Here is a 25,181-nt window from a genome sequence, read left to right as displayed (position 1 = left end):
AGCGCGTGGTTCAGTGGGGGAAGATGTGGCTAGTTACCTTTAATGCATCTAAAACCAAACTCCTATCCTTACATCATCAACGCTCTGATCCCCAGCTGGCATCAATTGTGATGGATGGCTCTCGTCTGGGTGAGGCCCCGTGTTTTGACAAGCTTCTGGGTTTGACCTTTACTCCTGATCTGAAATGGAACACGTACATCAAGTCTGTTGCCAAGGTCGCAGGAAAGATGGTGGGATCCTTCTACCGCTCCAGAAGATATCTCACTACTGATTCAATTCTCTATCTATATAAAAGCCAAGTACGGCCAAGGATGGAATACTGTTGCCATATCTGGGCAGGAGCTGCCAAAAACAGCCTATCATGCCTTGACAGAGTACAAAATAAACTTCGTGGTTTAGTGGGGGATGCCCTTTTCTCTACCCTGCAACCCCTCTCCCACAGAAGAGACGTTGCGAGCCTATCCTTGTTTTATCGTTATTTTCATGGCAGGTGCTCGTCTGAACTCCAATCCCTGGTCCCCCCTCGCCAAACTTTCACGAAAATCACCCGTCTAGCTGAATCCACTGTGAAAAATTTCCCCCACTCTATATCTGTGCCTAAATCAAAACGCGGATTTCATGAGCAAAGCTTCTTTCTTAGAACTGCACGCCTGTGGAACTCTGTTCCGTCTGCCTGCTTCCCTCCGGACTACAACTTGGATGTCTTCAAGTCTAATGTTTACAAATTCCTAATGAACCGCCCCCCTAATTAAACACTTCATAAAATCTCCTCACTAACGTGATGTACTTGCAATAACCCTTATCCCTGAGTGGCTTCCGGGCCTTGATAAGTGGTGATCACTGTGTAAAAAAAAAAAAAAAAAAAAAAAAATTTACTTATATTATTTTTTGCATTTTTTATACACAAAAACTTTTTTCAAAAGAAAAGATGAGTTATTTTACGGTAAATTTTTGCTTTTTTAAAAGTAAATTGACAGTACAATTTCTTTTTTGTAAACAGAAAGATTTTTGTTATAAAATGGGATGAATGTTTATTTATGAAAAGCGTAAATTCTTATGTGAAAGTACAGAAAAGTTATTCTTCAAGAAAATTTACAAATTATTTTTTGTCAACAGATGTTAAAAACTAAACAAAAAATACCCCATCATCCTAAAATAATTAAAAAATAACATTTTTATACAAACACACACACGCACACACACACACACAAAAAAAAAAATGTCGATTAAGCGTTTTAACATTAGAACAATGCTTGGCTTTATCCGGTGATTGCCGGTCGAGCCCTAACCATAATTGATGAAAATCCCGAGGATCCGGGTCAAATTCTGAAAAAGTACTATTATTTTTAATTCCATGTTTTTTTAAACAATTTTTGAGCGATTGCGAACTAACTAATTAAACCTAAATACAAAAAATCCAATATTTACATATTTTCAAACGGTGCTAGGTAAATCGGTTATTGGAAAGATTCTAAAGAAACACGAAGCCGAATTATTGCCCGTTTTTTTAATTCTCGAGCTATGTGATAACTAAAAATACTCTAACGGTAATGCTGGTATCTCGCTTAATGTAAATAGAATGTAACAGTCGTATATAATCATAATTGTTTAACAAATAAAAAGAAATAATGTAGCATGGATTTTTAAAATGAATAACTGTTTATTTTGTAATTTAAAATGCAAAACATTGAACAATAAAAATCTTGGTATGTAATTGTCCGCTCCCACTTTTTAAAGTAAATACCTTCTAATTTTTCGAAATTATTACAAAAATTGCGATTTAATGTTAACCGCAAAGAGGCTGCTGAATTCTTTAATTTCCTGAATAGTATAACCATGATCCAGAATGGTCGATTTGTTGCTAATATCCATTTTCGAAGAAAAATTAACAGGAAAGCGATCACACGTGGTTAATTTACATTTTCAATAATCACGTGATTAAATTTTACCCATTTAAAATTTGTGAAACATTTCTAACATACCCATATTGGTCATTTTATAAATGTAAACATATTCTGTTAACATTAACCGAAATACCGGCGTTTATCGAAAGTTCTTTTTAATGATTGCATGGTTCGATGATATTTGTACAAGTAAACGGCAAATATGTTTATAAAACTAAATAAACTTAATAAAAATACGGATTTCTGATATTCTGCAGCAATTTATTATTCGTGAAAATTTGTCTGTATTCATTCATCCTTCAGCCTAAATAAATGTTGTGATGTTTATCGATGTCACATGACTGGTGAATAACCGGCGGTGATATTTCCCCATAGGTGATATTTCCCGCATAGGTACGATGAAAATACTATCCCAAAATGTCGAAGCAATCGGTCCAGTGGTTATTTAGATAATCGGTAAGCAACAGACATACATTTCCATATATATATATATATATATACATATATATATATATATATATATATATATATATATATATACTAGCAGTTCAGTCCGGTTTTATACTGTTCATAACTATATGTATATATATATATATATATATATATATATATATATATATATATATATATATATATGAATTAAAAAGTTTAACTCATGTTCAGGTAACCTACATTGAAAATTTCAAGTGTTTAGAACAAAAATTGGCAGATGAGTGGGTCGAGTCTGCAAAGGTCAACTCTTTCAACTTTGACCTCTTGGCAGCCAAATTTTAGTCCAACAACTGAGTAAAACACTTGCTGTGTGTATTAATACTCTTTATGTAAAATTTCAAATGTTTAGACCCAACATTTGCTGAATATTTTGAACTTTGACTCCTTGGCAGCCAAATTTTCGGCCAAAAAACCGAATTAAAAAGCTTGTCTGAATACCCTTTATGCAAAATTTCAAATGTGTAGACCAAAAATTGGCTGAGTAATTTGGTAGAGACCGCAGAGGTCAATTTTTTTTATAACTTTGACCCCTATTATGATCCCTTAACATTTATCGTTTTGGGCTCAAACCAAGTTAAAAAGTTTCATCCACGTCTAAGTAAACTACATTTACAATTTTAAGTGTCTAGACACAAAATTGGTGGAGGAGTTGGTAGAGTTTTCAAAAGTCAAATCGTTGAACTTTGATCCCATGACAGCCAAATTTCTGACCGAAAACCGATTAAAAAGATTTTCCCAAATCTCAATATTCCTTATGTCAAATCTCGAGTCTGTAGACTGAAAATTGACTGAGTAGTTTGGTGGATAATTATAAATACACAGACATACACACAAACAGACAATTTCACTTATATATACATATATATATATATATATATATATATATATATATATATATATATATATATATATATATGGGTGTGTATAATCATATCGACAATTGAATGGACTTCATAATCGTTCAATTGTATCCCCCCTGTTTTCGCGATGAGTACAGTACTCTTCATCACATGGTGCAGATACTTGGCCCATATTGTAACCAATGATATCTTACAGATTACTCTGATATTTAATATGACATTGTTAAAATCTTGATGATTTTGAAAAATATTTGCAGGGTGTCGATGCCCTGTAACGGCTGTAAGCATTATGCAATATTTCACCCTGATTATATACGACAGTGTAAAATTCTAATGTCAGTGATTCAATATTCGAACGGTGAGTAATACTATAACTGGAGACATCTTTCTTATTGCCGCATTGTTTCAACAAAACAAATATATTGATATGTTTACCGTCGCTTGTCTTGCTTTACTGGCAACATATTTACGCTATCAATTTGGAGATGTATTCAAATAAGAACCATTTTACAGTTTCGTTTTCCTCATGTTCATATGATTTATATATATATATATATATATATATATATATATATATATATATATATATATATATATATATATAGCATCGCATTCGATAGATTACTGTTTTGTACGAGACGTGAGAACTTCCTTTTGAACTATCTCTGTTAGTCTTAATAGGAAAATTGTTTATTTTGCTCCTAAACATATCAGCCATAAGAACACATTGCAGAAATTGACGAATGCATTTTAGATATTGAACGTTTGCAAAAATTCCACATATGACGTGCAAACAAAAATATCATTGTAAATCCTATATATATATATATATATATGTGTATACATGTATGTATATATATGTATATGTATATATATATATATACATGTATGTATATATATGTATATGTATATATATATATATACATGTATGTATATATATGTATATATATATATATATACATATATATATATATATATATATATATATATATATATATATATGGGTGTGTATAATCATTTTAAATAGTCTTCACAAATAGATTAACGGTTCATAATAAAAAAAATACTAAAACATTACATACTGATAATACAGAGAAAAACAGAACAATTACAATGAACATCTTTTTTTACGGATAATATGAACTCGGTTTTACGTTACGAGAGTGGAAAGAGAACTTGATGTTCAAAGAAGCATAACGTATTTTACTTAACCATAAAAAGCCGAATTCACGACACACCTTTTTCACTACAGCAAAGACTCGCAAATTTAAACTTTTACATAGACACAAGCAACATACATACTTATAATACTACAATATAATTAATATAAAGTATATAATATTATTACTATATGTTACTATAATACTATATACATAATATATGATTATATTAGAACTTTGACATAGACTCAAACATCATGCATAATAACAATTTATACACACAAATTTTAACACGAGTACAAACAAGCAAACTCAAGTTTCACTCTTAAATATCCTCACACATAAACACATGTTGATCACATGACTTATTTAAACTTACAACTCAAACGTATAAAGGATGGTTACATACAGACGTATGTATCATAGGTTATCTTTAAGCTATATGTCTAAATGTCTATATATCTATATGTCTATATATCTATATGTCTATATGTCTATATATCTATATGTCTATATATCTATATGTCTATATGTCTATATATCTATATGTCTATATATCTATATGTCTATATATCTATATGTCTATATATCTATATGTCTATATGTCTATATATCTATATGTCTATATATCTATATTTCTATATATCTATATGTCTATATGTCTATATATCTATATGTCTATATATCTATATGTCTATATGTCTATTTATCTATATGTCTATATATCTATATGTCTATATATCTATATGTCTATATGTCTATATATCCATATGTCTATATATCTATATATCTATATGTCTATATATCTATATGTCTATATATCTATATATCTATATGTCTATATATCTATATGTTTATATATCTATATGTCTATATGTCTATATATCCATATGTCTATATATCTATATGTCTATATGTCTATATATCTATATGTCTATATATCTATATATCTATATGTCTATATATCTATATGTCTATATATCTATATGTCTATATGTCTATATATCCATATGTCTATATATCTATATATCTATATGTCTATATATCTATATGTCTATATATCTATATATCTATATGTCTATATATCTATATGTCTATATATCTATATATCTATATGTCTATATGTCTATATATCTATATGTCTATATATCTATATGTCTATATATCTAGGAAAGTGAGAATGTTTATGTGTATGAGAACACTTATCAACCTATATACTCAACGAATTTTAGATCTACATACTTAAAATTTGATATATAGGATGCTCAGACACGTTAAAAAATTTTTTAATCGGTTTAGATCCGCAAGAAAGGTTTGCTAAGAGGTCGAAATTGAAAACTTGGTACTTCGCGATCATTTAAGTTTTATCTGTTTTTCAACTGTTTCAAGAGGTTTGGCAAGCTAGTAGAATGGTTATTGTGGTTGACTCACTGTTTTTAGGTTTTGGTTTCGATTTAAGCTTTTTTACATGAAGGTCACCACTTATCAAGGCCCAGAAGCCACTCGAGGATAAGGGTTATTTTGTGTACAGTAATAAATAGGATAGAGTTGCAGTATTCATTAGTATTGGAGATTTGATAAAATGTCATTACTTAGGCGGCCGGTTCATCAGGAATTTGTTAATGTTGGACTTGAAGACATCCATGTTGAAGTCAGGAGGGAAACAGGCAAGCGGTAGAGAGTTTCACATGCATGCGGTTCTAAGAAAGAAGCTTTGTTCATAGAATCTACGTGTTGATTTAGGCACAGATAAAGAGTGGGGAAATTTTTTGACTGGTCTCTGCTAGTCGGGGGTTTATCGTGAAAGATTGGCGAGGGGGGACCAGATATTGGAGCTCAGACGAGCACCTGCCATAGAAATAACGATAAAACAAATATAGGCTCGCAAAGTCTCTTCTGTGGGAGAGGGGTTGCAGGGAAGAGAAAAGCCACGAAGTCTATTTTGTACTCTGTACAGCTCCTGTCCAGATGTGGCAGCAGTACTCCATCCTTGGACGTACTTGGCTTTTATATAGATAGCGAATTGCATCAGTAGTGAGATATCTTCTGGAGCGGTAGAAGGATCCCACCATTTTACCAGCGGCCTTAACTTAGAAGAAGCGAACTGTTTAAAAAAAAACATAATGCTAACATGCAGCTGTCTCAGTTTCTTTCCGTTTTATGTTTTACTGCATTTTTTTTAAAGAATTCAACGCCGGGTACATCTTCTAGTATTATCTATAATAAGAAAAGACAAACAAGTTGAATGTTATTCTTCTCAGGCAAGAAACTTATAAAAGCAGGAATGGCAACAATTATTACAGCAAGCACCCATACAGAAAATAGACCAAAATTGTAAATATTTCTGTATTAAAATGCTAAACAAAAATCAAACTAAAAATCATTCGCTTCCTTACCATATTAAAGTCAACTGGGATTTTATATTTAGTTTCTATTAACAGCGTTAATATAATAAATTTAATAAACCTATTTTGATTATTAACTAATATTTATTTATAGAGAATGAAAGAGATAATAGATGATATATGTATACGCCTACATGTTAACATTCCTGTTGGAGTGGCGCTCCTACATATTTTAACGATGGTCTATTCCTGACGTCACTTCTGCTAACCAGTTTCTACTATTGAGCAGTTTGGATCTGAATGGGAGGTTGTCGTAACCTTACTTTGTCCTTCCAGTTGAGCGAAGTCTTACTCGCCCAATATATATTGTTATATCTTCTGTTAATATATATTTCATTTCACTGCTTCCAAGCCTTTTTGTTCTCATTTCAGCATTTAAGCCACAACAATTCGTAATAAATTTTAGTTCTAAATTTCATGTAATGATGTGAATATATCTTACTGTGGAACATGAGTTAGCTTGTTTGCGTACGTGTCAAGATTTGGCGCATAATTTTATATTCAGTTATGTGTGTCGATTGAGTCGATGTAATCTTTTTAATATATAAGCCCTTCAAGTTGCATGGTGGAAAAGGAAGTGTCTTGAATTCGACTTTACATGATTAAGTGCAAGATATTTCTTTTGACACGACTACTACTGTTATAATGTAAAGTCCGGGTTGCATTATCGTCTGGTAATTATAATAGTTTCATCTGTGTGAATCATCAGTATTTAATTTTTATTGGTACATTTTGAATTGAATGTGAATTGCAATCTCGTAGATCGTGTCGACATAAATTGAATGTGTAGAGCATTTCTCATGTTTATATATATTATTATGAGTACTTTGAAAATGAGTACTGTTGAAAAAATGAGCACTTTTGATATCACTGAGCACTGTTAGAAAAAATGAGCAATGTTTTAAAAATAAGAACTGTTGGATTATAATAATAAAATATTGAACGCTTAAAAATGCTCACTTTTGAAAAATGAGCTGTTTTAAAATTATAGAGCAGAGTTGAAAAATGAGCAATTTAAAAATGAGCAATTTAAAAATGAGCAATTTAAAAATGAGCAATTTAAAAATGAGCAATTTAAAAATGAGAAATTTAAAATATTGTAAATAAATAACCCCTCTGCTCTTGAACGCTAACAATCTACTCCTTCCAACCTATCCGCCACTAAACTCCCACATTGCTCCGGTGCTCCGCATCTGTAGTTGAATCGCTAACTTCCAGCCCCTAATCCCTCACATGCAAACTGTTTTAATAACCATCACTAAACATCTATACATTTCTACCTCTAAGGCATGCATTACAGCTCATTCCTATCCAGTAAGGGACTTAACAGCCTATGCACACAAAGGCAGGTACTTAACAGCCAAAGTACCCAGAAACAAAGCGATATGCACTACACAACTGTCTCGAGTTTTGCAACGATTAATTACGATATTGAAACGACACTCCTTGTTATGCAAAACGCCCCATGACTCTTACTAAAAAATACCTACAACTCCAACTCTATTCGCACCTACTGAAAACCTGCCCATATATATCTATTCACCTAATTACGCATGACTCAATACTTGCTGTCTTATCCATGCTATATTGCACTTACATCTTAACCCTCCTATCATCTAAAATAGCTCGGGCACAACTCGTAGCTCAATTCTTAATACCTACTCATACTGTAACACTATACTAGACCTAAGCTAACATTAATAAAATAAAAAAAAAAGGGTACGACTAAAATCACATTATCTCCTCCCTAACAAGCCCTCTTACAAACATAGACGCTTACACTGCATGAACTTCACCCACCCCCTTTATCCATTAACAAGTAAATAGCATGTCCCTAAATCACTTTGAGGAGTGTAACTAATCAGTAGATATAATCCCCAACAAACTAACCCAGTAACACTAACAACGCGGGGTCGCAGAAATACCTGGATTAGAACCTAGGCGCGGAGAAAACCCTCTCAGGGCTGACGGACCCAGTAGATCTTCCCAGATCATCCGTCTAGGAGAAGGAAAACTCTGAAACTAAACCAAAGGGGAGAGAGGCCTCTTCAGTCTTGGATGACAACCTTCCTAGAGCTGGTGACTCAAACAAATTCACCGGTTTGCAAACCTAAATTGCTTAAGGAGTAGATAGGCTCCGTCTATCGCCCGGCTTCCATACTCCTTCTTTGCCTATTAGTCAAGCGCAGAGACACTATCTCAGTGATTCGACAGAAACACCCAGCGGTAGATCTTGTTTCCTGGCTAGGGCAATGAACGCCGTTCTTCCCCATTCCCAGCATGCCCCACCCCTAAAACTGAACATTTGGGAGTGCTTGAGTATAAGATATGCCTGAGCAGTTAGATTGGGTTGACCTTCTCCTAAAGGGTTGAGGGTACCGGATTGACAGTTCCTGGCTGCTGTTCCCGACTGGTAGTACAGGAGCCCTAACTCTTTGGTAGCGCTTAGAGCGGCTGCTCCATCAACAGTTGAATAATATCGGGTTGTTTGCAGTGCCATGACGCGCATGGAAAGGGACCCTGCACTCATCCCCGGTGGGCTTTCCTGAGGCCACAATCCTAATTGGAGAAAGGTCAGCTGATGGTCTACTTGTGATGCATGTCTGAAGCTCCGCATAACCTCTTGCTTAGCTCCCCCTTACCGAAACTCTTAAAAAAAAATATGACGACAGTACAATCTAAAAATAAGCTTAAACCAGGATTAGGGACAAACAAATTCAACTTGCCTCCTCCCTTGAGGCTCTCATTCACAAATATCCGTGGGCTTAGAACTAACTTAGCTGATGTTGAAGCATTTCTCTTAACAAATACCCCGGATATCTTAGCACTAAGTGAGACTAACCTACACTCCTCCATTCCCTCTAACCACTTTAACATGCCTGGATATCTCCCACTCTGCCGTAAGGACTCTGACAGACATATGCACGGACTTGGAGTTTACATTCGTAATACCCTTCCCTTGACTAGAGAAACAAACCTAGAAACAGAAGATCAAGCCTTTATGTGCTTTAGACTAAACGTGCAACACAGTATTAGCTACTATTATTTTCTCTACCGCTCTCCCTCGACTCAGGACTGCTCCATAATAAACAAAGTATCTGACAGCATAGACACGGCACTGTCCCTCGACACTAGCGCACAAATACATGTGTTTGGTGACTTTAATGTCCACCACAAAAACTGGCTTGGATTCTCTACTCACACAGATGCAGCGGGCAGCACAACCCATAGCTTCGCTATATCTCACTCCCTATCACAAATTGTTATGTTTCCAACCCGTTTCCCTGACCAGGAAGAACAACACGCATCACTTCTAGATCTGTTTTTGACCACAGTTCCCGATGACTGCATAGCGAAGGCCCACAGCCCACTCGGGAACGCTGATCATGCAGTGATAATGGTTGAAATCGCCCTAAACTCTAGACCCAAAACTGAAGAGCCAGTGCTCAAAACAACGAGATATTATAATAAGGCTGACTGGGAAGCCATCAGGGAACTAATTAGAGATGCTCCATGGAAAAATATTTTCTCTCTCCCCGCTGAACAGTGTGCAAACGAGACCACTGACTGGTTCAAAACTGCAATCGAAGCGCATGTTCCCATGCGGAAATTTTATAGTAAGCCCCACTCTCCCCAATGGTTTACGTCGACTTGTGCAACTGCCATTACTCAAAAGCAGCATGCATACCGTAGGTTTAACCGACATAAGTCCAGTTCAAACAGACTGAAGTATATAGAAGCTAGAAATAACGTTAAGAAAGAAATAGCGACAGCTAAGAGAGAATTTACGGAAACCACTAAAAAGCGCATCGAAGCACAAAAACTAGGAACTCGAGACTTCTGGAAAATCTACAACAGTGTAGTAAATAATGGGCAATCGACAATTCCCCCACTAACCAACAATCACGAGGTTGTCTCCTCAGCAACCGACAAGGCTAACATGCTTGCCAGTCGGTTTGCCTCAAACTCCACACTGGACCCTTCCAACCACCCCCTACCTGACTTTCCTATGCGGACAGACGCCACACTAGACGATCTGAAAACCACCCCTGCTCAGGTGCATGCTATCATAAAAAACCTTGACACCTCAAAAGCATGTGGACCCGATCTTATCCCAGCTGTGCTATTAAAAAAGTGCTCAGCCGAAGTAGCTCCAGTTCTCTCCAAACTCTACAACAAATGTCTTAATGAAGCTTGCTTTCCGGGCTGCTGGAAAACTGCTTCTGTTGTACCAGTATTCAAGAATTCTGGTGAAAGGACAGACCCATCAAATTATCGCCCCATTAGCCTCCTTCCACTTTTTGCCAAAATATTTGAGACCATAATTAACCACGCTCTAATCCATCATCTTACAGATGCTAAACTACTGACTGACAAACAATATGGATTTAGACAAGCCCGTTCCACAGCAGACATCCTCACCGTGATCTCTGAACGTATATACCAATCACTGGACAAAGCGGGGGAAGGCAGAGCGGTAGCTCTAGATATATCTAAGGCTTTTGACAGGGTATGGCATGAGGGTCTCCTCAGTAAAATCAGATCATACGGTATCACTGGTAGAATACTTAACATAATTAAATCCTTCTTAGATAAGAGAAAAATCCAGGTAGTCCTCGACGGTCGCACATCTAAACAATATGATATAAATGCGGGAGTGCCCCAGGGTTCTATCCTTGGACCTCTATTGTTCCTGATATTCATAAATGACCTCCCCGACAACATTGCCTCTGAGATGGGTATATATGCTGATGACACTACACTATATGGCAGACACGACAGGAAGACGAATGAACACATTTCTAGAGAAATGGCAGAAACACTAGAGGAAGACCTCCAATCTGTAGTGGAATGGGGACAAAAGTGGTTGGTCGCGTTCAATGCTGCCAAGACTAAACTAGTTTCATTCAATAATTACAAGAAACCCTCTCTACCACCAATAGCAATGGCCAACGACTCTTTATCTGAGAGTCCATCTTTCAAACTCCTTGGCCTAACGTTCACAGGAAACATGAGTTGGAACAATTACATTGAAGGCATTGCCAGGGCCGCTGCAAGAAAGGTGGGCTCTCTCTACCGTGCTAGAAAACTACTAACACCCGAAAGTATCCTGTACCTCTATAAGGCCACCATTCGCCCATGTATGGAGTATTGCTGCCACATCTGGGCTGGTGCATCTGCTACTAGTCTCTCGCTCCTTGACAAGGTTCAAAAGAGAGTCGCAAATCTGATAGGCCCTGAACTGGCATCTAAGCTTCAGCCTCTGTCCCATCGACGAAATGTTGCATCCCTCTGCCTGTTCTACAAGTATTTTAGTGGTGAATGCTCTGATGAACTGCAATCACTTGTGCCCCCACGACGCGAGCACCCTCGACAAACCCGACAGGCTACTAGATCCCACCCCCACACTGTAGAGGTCCCTAGATGTAAAAGATCTTTTTACTCCAATAGTTTCTTCCCCAGAACCGCAAGACTCTGGAATTCCATTCCAGGTCCCTGCTTCCCCAACAGTACTGACGTGCAGAAGTTCAAGTGTAACGTGAACCGACACCTTGCTGCCCAAATCCCTACATAGTACCCCAGTAGTTGTTGCCCCTGATAGTAGCCCCCTACACCAAAGTGGCAATTTGCCTTGTTTGGGGTGAAAATGTAATAAAAAAAAAAAAAAAAAAAAAAAAAAAAATGAGCAATTTAAAAATGAGCAATTTAAAAATGAGAACTGTTGAAAAAATATAAAAACTGTTGTTAAAAATGAGCAAAGTGAAAAATGAGCACCGTTGACAAAAATAAGAACTGTTCAATTATAATGATAAGATAATGGTCACTTTAAAAATGCTCACCGTTGAAAAATGAGCACTGTTGAGAAAATGCCAACTTTTAAAAAATGAGCACTTTAAAAAATGAGCAATGTTGATATTGAGTAATATTAAAAAACACTGTTTAATTATAATGATAAAGTATTAACCATTTAAAAATGAACACTTTTAGAAATATGAGCACTGTTAAAAAATAAGTATTTTTAAAAAAATGAGCACTATTGAAAAAAATGAGCACTGTTGCAAAAATTAGCAGTGTTTTATAAATTGGCAATGTAAAAAATTAGTACTGTGTAAACAAAGCACTTCTCAATTATAATAATAAATTAATAAACAATTAAAATTAGCACGATAAAAATGAGCACTGTTGAAAAAATGAGCACTATTTAAAGTATGATTATAGTGTATGGAGCACTGTTAACAAATTGAGAATTGTTGAAAAATTAATCATTATTAAAGTACTTTTGAAAAAAAATGTGAACTCTGTAAAAATTAAGAACTTTCGAAAAAATTAGAACTTTTGAATTATAATGATAAATCACTGTTGAAAACTGAGCACTGTTAAATATATTGAGCACTGTTGAAAAAATGAGCACTTTGTAAAAAATATGCATCGTTGAAAAATTGAGCAGTATAAAATATGAGCACTGTTGAAAAAAGCATTTTTGAAAAAAAAGCACTGTTGAATTATAATGATAAAGTATTGAGCACCGTGGGAAAATGAACACTGTTAAATAAATGAGCACTTTCTTTTAAATAAGCACTGTTAAAAAGTGAGCGCTGTAAAAAATCACTGATAAACTATAATAATAAAATATTGAAAACTTTTAAATAACTCACTGTTGAGAATGTGCACTTTTGAAAAATTAGCAATGTTTAAAAATTGAGTAATATTAAGAATGAGCACTGTTGAATTAAATTGATAAATTATTAGACACTTTAAAAATGAACACTTTTGAAAAAAATTAGCACTGTTAAAAAATCTCAGTGTTGAAAAAATGAGCACTATAAAAATGTCCACTGTATAGAAAATGAGAACTTTTAAAACAATGAGCATTGTTTAAAAAATGAACACTTTTGAAAAATGTTCATTGTTGTACAGTTGAGCATTGTTTAAAATGAACACTGTTAAAAATTGTGAACTGTTAAAAATGAGCACTGTTTTAAAATGAGCACTTTGCAAAAAAGGAACACTTTTTCAAAATGTGCATAATTGAAAAATGGAGCAATGTTAATATGAGCACTATTAAAAAATAAGCACTGCTGAATTATAATAATAAATTATTAAGTACTTCAAAAAAGTAGAAATGTTAAAAAAATAAGCGCTGTTGAAACATTAGCATTTTTGAAAAGATAAGTATTTTTGAAAAATGCTCTGCTGTATTATAATGATAAAGTATAAGCACTTTACAATCATGATGATATAGCATTGAGCACTGTTGAAAAAATAAGCACTATTAAATAAATGAGCACTGTTGAAAAAATGAACACTGTTAAAAATGAGCACTTCTGGAAAATGTGCATTAATGACCAATTGGGCATCGTATAAATTGAGCACTGTTTAAAATTGAACACTGATAAAAAATGAGCACGGCCAAGTAATGTAGCACTGTTAAAAATCGAACGCTGTAAAATAATGAGCACTGTTTAAAGAAAAAAACTTTTAAAAAAATTAGCACTTTTAAATTATGATGAAAAAGTATTGAGCTCTGTTGAAAAATTATCACTGTTGAATAAATGAGCACTTTGAAAAAACACTGTTAAAAATTAGCACTGTTTAAAATACGTACTGTAAGAAATAAACATTGTCAAAAAATGAACACTGATTAAAAATGAACACTTTTAAAAATAAACATTGTTGAATTATAATGATATAATATTGATCACTGTTGAAAAATGAGCACTGTTAAAAAATGAGCACTGTTGAAAAATTAGCACTGTCGAAAAAGTAAGGATTGTTGAAAAAATGAGCACTAATGATTTATAATGATAAAATATTGGGCACTTTAAAGCGTGGGCACTGTTTAAAATGTGCACTTTGGATTATAATGATAAGGTATTGAGCACTGAAAAAAATGAGCACTTTTTAAAAATTAGCACTGTTAAAACATGAGCACTATTGAAGAAATGAGTACATTTTGTTAAAAAAAAGTCTAGTCTTGGGGGTGCTTCACATGCCTCCTCGCATTGACGTTATTCACAATGCATTGTAATCTATATTGCGCCGTAGATTACCTACTGTTGAATCTATAAAATTATTTTTATACAATTCCAATCAAATTTTAAAGTGTATAAGTCTGGTATCATGGTTCAGTTGTGCTCAAGACAGACACATTCATTTTCAACGCACCGTTGTTTTATGAAAGAATCTACTGTTGATCTCATACGCTGGGACCTTATGTTAGTGCAGTGATAACACTTCTTAAGTGCAGTTGTGAAGTTAGGCTGTATGAGGGTGTTAATGTTAATAAAATTTTCTCGGTTATTGGTTTTCGCAGGCATTTAGATACAAAACAAATAAAAGGGCACCTGCAAACTTAAATGTGTGAAATTAAAAAATCGGCACAGCTACACACAAAACACGTCTTTCATATGTAGAGAATATATATATATATATATATATATATATATATATATATATATATATGTAGAGAATATATATATATATATATATATATATATATATATATATATATATATATATATATATATATGGAAGTTAAAGGAAGGGAATGACCAATTCTTTAAGAGGAGACTTATCGGGATAATTTTTTTTTATTTTATATTCATTTTTTATTGCCATTTTATTCCCCTATTTTTGTTCTCGTATCACTTATACTTTCCATTATTAATTTTTCTATAACAATGATATATATACCCAACTCCCCTTTGTATCTTTATCCCCCTATTCTAGCATTTGTTTATCCTCTATTCAACTAAAATCTTCCTATATTGCATACTTTATAATTTATTCCATCACATTTATTATCTTAATATTAATCCTAATAATTTATATTTCTCTTAAACAGTGTTATAATTTAAAATGTCCCCTCTTAAATATACCGACATAGCATAAACCACATATTTCATGGAAACCCTTTCCATAGATATAATCCTTTAATACATATGATTAAATAAGCATCTTCCTACAATTAACTGACCCTATATTATACCCGAGAGTCTTATCACATATTTTGTCTAAAACCCTGCATCACAGATATGCCATATAACTACCTACGTTAGATAATAAAAAACTATACTCCTCCTATAACACAGAGGACAATGTAGCTTCTCCAAACAGCCTCAATATTTTATTCTACTCCTGTTATAATTATCGCTAGACGTCGCATCCCTTTTATGTTACCTAGCATTTTCTCTCCTCATCTGATGAGAAGCATTAGTCTCGGAAATAACATGATATAAAGAGTTCTCACTTAGCCTATACACTGATTGATGTATACCCTTATTGAATAAATGAATACATCTCTATATATGTTACGATATAGATTTATATCGTCATTTTCTTTCTTTATATATATATATATATATATATATATATATATATATATATATATATATATATATATGTATACAAACACCTTATTGTGGATTGTGTAGTAATAATTTCCATACGACGGCGATTTAGCAGTTATATTCTATATATATTTAATATTTAATTTTGTCTTCTTTTTCCGACAGGTAACAGTTGGGGTACGGACCCAGTAACAAAACAAGGGTGTGTCGGTTGCGGACCACAAGAACAATTTTATGGATGTGCCGATGTCCGCATCTTTGGTGATTCTGGCGCAATTTCCGTTGGTTTCTGTAGTAACTGGATGATTGGATTTTTGGTTCTTTCAATTATTCTCATCTTTTATCAAGCTGAAATGATATAGAGTTTGGGCTGTAATGACAAGTATATATATATATATATATATATATATATATATATATATATATATATATATATATATATATATATATAAAGTACTTATTATAGAAAAATCCGATATAAATAAGTGATAACGAAACCAAAAATGAAATAAATCATACATATATTTTTTCTAATTAATAAAGATAGACAATTCAATCATCCCATTATAAATCTTATTTTTAAAGAGAAAAGCTTCACGCCAATGCAGAATAAGATATTGGAAAATTAATTTATTCCGCCAATAAAAAAGGCTTTTGGCTTTTATGAGAGCAAGATTACATATCTAAAAGTATACAGACCTCGGCTTTTATTTTTGTTATGTATTAATTATAAGAGTGTTTTGAAAATCGATGACTTAACTCTAATGTCTGCCTTATTGGAAGTTAATTTTGTAATAGAACTGAATTACCAGTTTTTTTTCCTGTACTTGGTTTTGATCAGTTTAATTCTTTAACTGAAATGAGAATGGCCAACATTCGCAGGACACCAACTGGGTTCTACATATACACTATGAAGGCGATCATGGGCTTTAACTTTTATTCTAAAGACCTCGGCTTTCATTTTTGTTATGTATTAATTATAAGATTATTTAATAACAAATATAAAATCCGAGGACTTAAGGATAAAAACATTATGTCAATAAAAAAGATTAAAAAACAATCTCTTTTCAGACCGTTAAATACACTAGAGCAAGCAGTTGAACCTACTGCCACCCGACTCACCAAAGTTTATTTTTTAAATAATTTTCTGTTTGCCATGAAATTTATAAATTTTCGTATTTCTACTTTTTAAATTATATTCTAACCAATGACCTATCTTTATAAAATCTAAATTGTCTGTGCGTTTTTAAAATTAATTTTTAATAATTTTCTTTCTACTCCAAATTATTCATTTAATTAATTTATCTTCTAAATACTAAACTACGCCCTCAAATTCTACTTTATATTTATATGTCCCAACTCTATTCTCTTCAGTCTATGGTAATTATGTATCAGTTTCGTTTACATATACAATTTCATAATTGATTTGCTTAATATTTTATTTCTTAAAAAGAATTGTAATTAAAAGGTGATTTTAAAAGTTATTAATTAAAATTTATATTCACCCATATATTTATATCATTAATTTAAATTTAATTTTTTCATTTTTATATAAGTATTCTATTTCAAGTTCTTTTATTCTTCTCTACAATATCATTCTTAAATTCTTAATGTTGTAAGGGAGACAACTATGTTTATTATTTTTTAATTATAAATTTAACAATTTCTCTAAGATTTGAGCATTCATATTTTAATATTTTCAATTTGGTATTTTATTTCAAACTTATAATCATAACTTTAACTTTTTTATGCCAATCTCAGTTAAATTTCGTATTTCTTTTTCACTTTATATTTTGATTATTTTTTTTACCCCATCTTAGTCTGTCACAATATCTTGCAGTTATTTAATTTTAGATGTTTTCATTCTTGTGGTGTTGAAATTACTCTGGTGTAATTTTATTATTCATAACGATTATAAAAACCAAAACTTCTTCTATTTCTCCTATTTAAGTTATAATTATTTTGTATTTCATACATGTTAAGTTGAAGATTCACTAATTTATTTATTTATTGCGCCATTTTAAAATTTTAGGATTAAATTTAAGAATTCTCTTTACACATTCACATTTCACCCTCAATATATTCTGTAAAGGTTTTAGGCGTGATATCAGGGATTTATTTTTCTGAAAACAGTTTTGTATAGCATCTAACATTTTCTTTAAATTTTCTTTTTTTGAATTCTCTATGTATATGCTTTCATGATCAGCGTAAAATAATAAAAAGAACTTGCGAGAGTGAGGTCGAGGAATGTTTAAATGCTTGCTCCCTTAAAAAAGGTATTAGAAACATGTTCATATATTTATAAATAATGTGTTTCACCGTTTGAGGAGATGATGTTTATGAATATTATTGAACGACATAACGTTTGAAATTGTCCAATGATCACAAAACAATTGTAACAAATATTAAATTACACAATATAATGCTATCATTTATTATTATTATTATTTTTTATATTATTTATTTCTTTGTGAACATATATATATATATAAATATATATATATATATATATAAATATATATATATATATACATGTACATATATACATACATATGCACGCACACGCACACACACACACATATTGGTCTCTCCCGTCGATTTCGACGTATGAGATTCCAACAACTTATTGTTTAAATGCATGTACGCTTCAGCCCAAGATGACATGACTTACACATGAGTCCACACACAACGTACAAGTGTGTGAATTCAGTGATGATGTCGATGATATCGCTGCTGACCATTTAGCCCCTTTTTTACGCAAATGATTCAAACTGCCAGAATAAAAACAGTGAAGACCCTCAAAACAATATATATATATATATATATAATATGAAAATATATGTGTCAAATAAGATACATAAGGTTTCAATTTAAATTTCTACTCTCTCTCTCCCATCTGTCTCTCACAATCTCTCTCTCTATATATGTATGTATATATGTGTGTGTTTATATTATTGGTTTAATAGTATAAAATATGGTTAAAAGTTTCAAAAAAATTATATATTTGTACAAAAAAAAACAGATCTGAAACAAATAAAAATGATTCAGAAGAAAATGTTTGCGTTTTTTTTTGCTACACGTTTTTAAAACTCCTCATATTATCAGCCTCCTGAAGACGACTGCCATTTCAGTGGAAAGCCCTAGCGGAAACAATGCAACAGCGCGTAACATATGGGTTCTGCATACGGAGATTCAATAATACTACAAAAAGATTAATACGTAAATTGAAAAAGATCAAAAAGAAAGTCGTTAAATAGAAACTCTTCACACATTTCAGCAATACGTAACTCTACAAGTCCACAATTGGTCCATGCATGGAGTATTGTTGCCGCAACCAAAGCTGGTGCATCTACTACTAGTCTCTCCCTCATGAATAGGGTCCAAAAAGAGTCTTAAATCTAGCAGGTCCCACTAAGTATACTAAGCGTAAACCTCTGCCCCATCGCTGCAATGCTGCGTCTCTGTGCCTGTTTTACAGATATTTTAATCGGATATGCTCCGATGAACTAGTTGCACTTACCCCCCCCTATTATTCCCAATTTTAAAAACGTATGGTTAAATATATATATACTAGCATGGATACCCGGCGTTACACGGGTGGACAGGAAGTTCTGTTTGAATAGAGGCTCGAATCTGAAACGCGAAAATAGGAAAGAAGATAAAAAAAGGTAAGTGGAAAGTGCTTTTGCCAACCGTTCCACGACGACTTTTGACGTCATTACCTTGAAAAATTACGTTTATAAACATAAATGCCTAAGTTACTTGCAAAAAATGGGGTTGCGAAAAGTGACCTATCCGTTCAAGAAATGGTCCAGTTAATCACCACAAAATGAATTATGTTTCAATTTTGAGATATTATATGCCCGGGGGATCGCTTTTTCAGACGGTACCAGTTTAGACCCGGTGTTATGCAGCTGACGAAAGTTTTTAGCGGATATAAGAACACATAAACTGATATCTGAGGCTAACATAATAGATAAGACAACATGGAAATTAACTCTAAAACGGTTTCTATAAAAATTGATGTCGTTAATAATAATTAAAAATAAATTTAAATTAAATATATACTTAATATAAATGAACTTTAAATAACAATCGTTAATAGTATACTTAAAACAACTATCTCTCTGTAAACAGTAACTAACATACAGCTATTTAGTAAAATCGCTTTTCCTTAATGTAATATGCAAATAAGGTTACTTCTTATTCGTATATTTGGAAAGAATCATACTATATATAGAAATAAATGAAATAGGGAAGTAAATTGCTGTTTCCGACTGATAGTACAGGAGCCCTAACTCTTTGATAGCGCTTAGAGCGGCTGCTCCATCAACAGTTGTAAAATATCGGGATGTTTGTAGTGCCATGTCGCGCATGGAAAGGGACCCTGCACTCATTCCCGGTGGGCTTTCCTGAGGCCACAATCCTGTGGGTGAGGACAGCTGATAGTCTACTTGTATTGCATGTCTGGTATTCTGCACAACTACTTGTCCAGCACCCCCTCACTCACTCACCCTAACTGAAACTTTTAAATAAAATAAAATGAAATGACAGCTCAAGCAAAAGTTACGTTTAAACCAGGACCAAACTCAAAGAAAACCAACCTGCCTCCTCCCTTGAGGCTTGCATTTACTAATATCCGTGGGCTTAGAACTAACTTAGATGATGTTGAGTCATTTCTCCTTGTAAACACCCCGGATATCTTAGCATTAAGTGAAACTAACCTTCACTCCTCCATTCCCTCTAACCACTTTAACATGCCTGGTTATCTCCCACTCTACCGTAAGAACTCGGACAGACATATGCATGGACTTGGAGTCTATATTCGTAACACCCTCTCCCTGACTAGAGAAATAAAACTAGAATCAGAGGACCAGGCCTTTATGTGCTTCAGACTAAATATGCAACACAATATTAGCTACTTGTATTTTCTCTACCGCTCTCCCTCAAACCAAGACTGTACCCTAATAAACAAAGTCTCAGACAGCATAGATATAGCACTCTCCCTCGATACTAGCGCACAAATACATGTATTTGGTGACTTCAATGTCAACCACAGTAACTGGCTAGGATTCTCTAATCACACAGACGTAGCTGGTAGCGCAACACATAGCTTCTCTATATCCCATTCCCTATCTCAGTTGGTTACATTTCCGACACGTTTCCCAGACCAGCAAGATCAACATGCCTCACTTCTAGATCTCTTTCTGACAACAGTTCTCAATGATTGTACAACAAATGCCCATAGCCCACTCGGGAATGTTGATCACGCTGTGATAATGGTAGAAATCAGCCTAAATTCTCGCCCTAAAACTGAAGACCCACTACTCAAAACAACGAGGTATTACAAAAAGGCTGATTGGGAAGCCATCAGGGAGCTCATCAGAGATGCCCCATGGCAATATATATTTACTCTTCCAGCGGAACAGTGTGCAAATGAGACAACTGAATGGTTCAAAACTGCTATTGAAGCACATGTTCCTGCACGGAAATTCTATAGTAAGCCCCACTCCCCCCAATGGTTTACTTCTGCTTGTCCAGCTGCCATTTGTCAAAGGCAGCATGCATTCCGCAGATTTAACCGACATAAGTCCACCTCAAATAAACAGAAGTTTATAGAAGCTAGAAATAATTGTAAGAGAATGATAGAGACAGCTAAGACAGATTACTCTGAAACCACCAGAAAACGCATCGAAGCACAGAAATTAGGAACCCGGGATTTTTGGAAAATCTACAACAGCGTAGTAAATAATGGACAGTCAACTATTCCCCCACTATCAAACGATCATGAGGTTGCTTGCACGGCAACTGACAAGGCTAATCTGCTTGCCAGTCGGTTTGCCTCAAACTCCACACTGGACTCGGTACACCACTCACTCCCTGATTTTCCTCTGCGAACAGACGCCTCACTAGACGATTTGAAAATCACCCCTTCTCAGGTACATGCTATTATAAAAAATCTAGACACCTCAAAAGCGTGTGGACCAGATCTCATCCCGGCTGTGCTATTAAAAAATGCTCTGCCGAGGTTGCTCCAGTTCTGTCCAAACTGTACAATAAATGCCTTAACGAATCTTGTTTTCCCGACTGCTGGAAAACCGCCTCTGTGGTACCAGTCTTCAAGAATTCTGGTGAAAGAACTGACCCACTAAATTATCGCCCCATTAGCCTCCTCCCGCCTTTCGCCAAAATATTTGAGTCCTTAGTTAATCAAGCCCTAGTCCAGCACCTAACAGCTGCTAAACTCCTGACTGACAAACAATATGGATTCAGGCAAGCCCGTTCAACAGCAGATATCTTAACTGTAGTTTCTGAACGTATATACCGTTCATTGGATAAAACAGGGGAGGGTAGAGCGGTGGCCCTCGATATATCTAAGCCTTTTGACAGGGTATGGCACGATGGTCTTCTAAGGAAAATTAGATCATATGGAATCACTGAAAGAATTCATAATGTAATTAAATCCTTCTTAAGTAATAGAAAAATCAAAGTTGTCCTCGGCGGTCGTACATCCAAACAATACGACATAAATGCGGGAGTACCTCAGGGGTCTATCCTTGGACCTTTATTATTCCTGATATTCATAAACGACCTCCCTGATAAAATTGTTTCGGAGATGGGTATATTTGCCGATGACACCACTCTCTATAACAGATATGAGGGGAAAACAAATGAACACATATCCAAGGAAATGGCAGAAACACTAGAGGATGACCTCCAATCCGTAGTGGAATGGGGACAAAAATGGTTGGTCACATTCAATGCTGCTAAGACTAAGCTTGTTTCCTTCAATAACTACAAGAAACCTTCTCTACCACCAATAGCAATGGCCAAGAACACATTACCTGAAAGTACTTCTTTTAAACTCCTCGGCCTAACGTTTACAGGGAATATGAACTGGAATAGATACATTGAGAGCATTGCCAAGGCTGCTGCAAAGAAGGTGGGCTCCCTCTACCGTGCTAGAAAACTACTTACGCCTGACAGTATCCTATACCTCTATAAGGCAACCATTCGCCCATGTATGGAGTACTGTTGTCACATCTGGGCTGATGCATCTGCTTCTTTTCTCTCGCTCCTGGACAGGGTTCAAAAGAGAGTCGCCAACCTGATAGGTCCTGAACTGTCATCTAGGCTTCAGCCTCTGTCCCATCAACGAGATGTTGCATCCCTCTGCCTGTTCTACAAATACTTCAATGGTGAATGCTCTGACGAACTGCAAACACTTGTAACTCCCCGACGTAACTACCCCCGACAAACCCGACAAGCTACTAAGTCTCATCCCTTTACAGTAGAGATCCCTAGGTGCAAGAAAGCCTTTTACTCCAATAGTTTCTTCCCCAGAACTGCGGGTCTTTGGAACTCCCTTCCGGGATTCTGCTTTCCCAACTGTAATGACATGCAGAAGTTCAAGTGTAATGTCAACAAACATCTTTCTACTCATCTCCCTTCATAATGACCCCGCTAATTAAGTCCCTGATAGTAGCTCCCTGCTTCAAAGTGGCACTGTGCCTTGTTTGGGATGAAAATTGAATAAAAAAAAAATTACATTTTGTATATATTAACCAAATTGTGAACACATAGACAGGAATACGAAGTTATATATATATATATATATATATATATATATATATATATATATATATATATATATATATATATATATATATTGAAATGCACAGGTATTTTAGCTCCAAAAACACTGCCTTTCTTCTGCAGTATACATTATTCTTAACTAGTTTAAACATATTTAATTGTTCAAAGTTAACATTACACATGCACGTCCGCTTTGTCTAGCACTTATCACCCTAACCTGAAACTGATGAATAAAATGAAATGAAAGCTCAACCCAAAATGAAAATCAAACCACACAAACACACACATACACACGCACACACCCACAAACACACACACACACGCACACGCACACACACACACACAAATTGCCTCCTCCATAGATATACAATATCCGTGGTATAAAAACTAACTTAGATGATGTAGAAAACTCCCACCATATCTTAGCACCAATCAAATGACCAGACCTCCATGTGCTTTAAACTAACTTACAGCATAGCGTTAGCTACCTATATATTTTTTATCGCTCTCCCTCGACCCATGACTGTACTCTAATCAATCATGTCTCTGACAGCATAAATATAGAACTCTCCCTTGACACTAGCGCCAAATTTATGTATTTGTTGACTTTAACGCCCACCACAATAACTGGATTGGCTTCACTACACAGACACTGCTGGTAGCATCATCCATAAGTTTTCTCTATCCCATTCCTTGACACAGACAGTAACATTCCCAACCAGACTCCCAGATCGTCAGGACCAATAAGCCTCACTTCTGGATCTGTTTCTGATTCTGTTTTTTTTTTAACAAATGCTCATTGCTCACTCGGGAATGTTGCTTATGCGGTCATAGACATCGAGCTAAGCTCTTGACCCGAAGTGTAAGAGCCATTTCTCAAAACGACAAGGTACTACAATAAGGTCGACTAGTATGCCACCAGAAAGCTAACATGCTTGGCCGTCAATTTTCCTTAAATTCTACTTTACACCCAGCAAATCCCTCCCTCCCTGTTTTTCCTTTGTGGACAGAAACCACACTGGATGATTTCAAAATCACTTCTTCTCAAGTACATAATATCATAAAAAAAATAGGCACCTCAGAAGCATGTTGATCTGATCTCATTCCGGCTGTACTATCAAACATATGCTCTGTTGACATTAGTCCAGTTCTCTCCAAATTTTATAACAAATGCATTAACGGATCTTGCTTTCCCGACTGTTGGAAAACTTCTTTCCCCAGAATTCTTGTAAACTGGTATCACAAAAGAAGTTTTCCAACAGTCGGGAAAGCAAGAATTCTGGGGAAAGAACTAACCTGATTTAGGAGGCCGGCGCCTTATCTATTTTATCATGGGAGATTGTACACACTTACAAGCAACCAGTAAATTAGCACACTGTGTTATAATTTGTTCTGAATCATGGTTCGGATTGAA

At 34.5% G+C, this 25,181-nt stretch overlaps 1 protein-coding gene across 1 annotated transcript in view; it reads left to right on the top strand.

Moving 5' to 3' along the window:
* LOC145292849 (uncharacterized) overlaps window positions 1-19,001 on the top strand; it is a 73,825-nt gene extending 54,824 nt beyond the window's left edge. The window contains exon 3 of the mRNA XM_080138898.1: window positions 16,337-19,001. Within this exon, the coding sequence (XP_079995024.1) occupies window positions 16,337-16,533 (197 nt within the window). The 3' untranslated portion in view covers window positions 16,534-19,001. The remainder of the gene's footprint in view (window positions 1-16,336) is intronic.
* Window positions 19,002-25,181: the final 6,180 nt, after the last annotated feature.

Source organism: Euprymna scolopes, chromosome 14 (genome assembly GCF_053919585.1).
Source record: "Euprymna scolopes isolate OS-2025 chromosome 14, ASM5391958v1, whole genome shotgun sequence".
NCBI classification, from domain to species: Eukaryota; Metazoa; Mollusca; class Cephalopoda; order Sepiida; family Sepiolidae; genus Euprymna; species Euprymna scolopes.
This window is presented reverse-complemented; position numbering and strand designations above follow the sequence as displayed.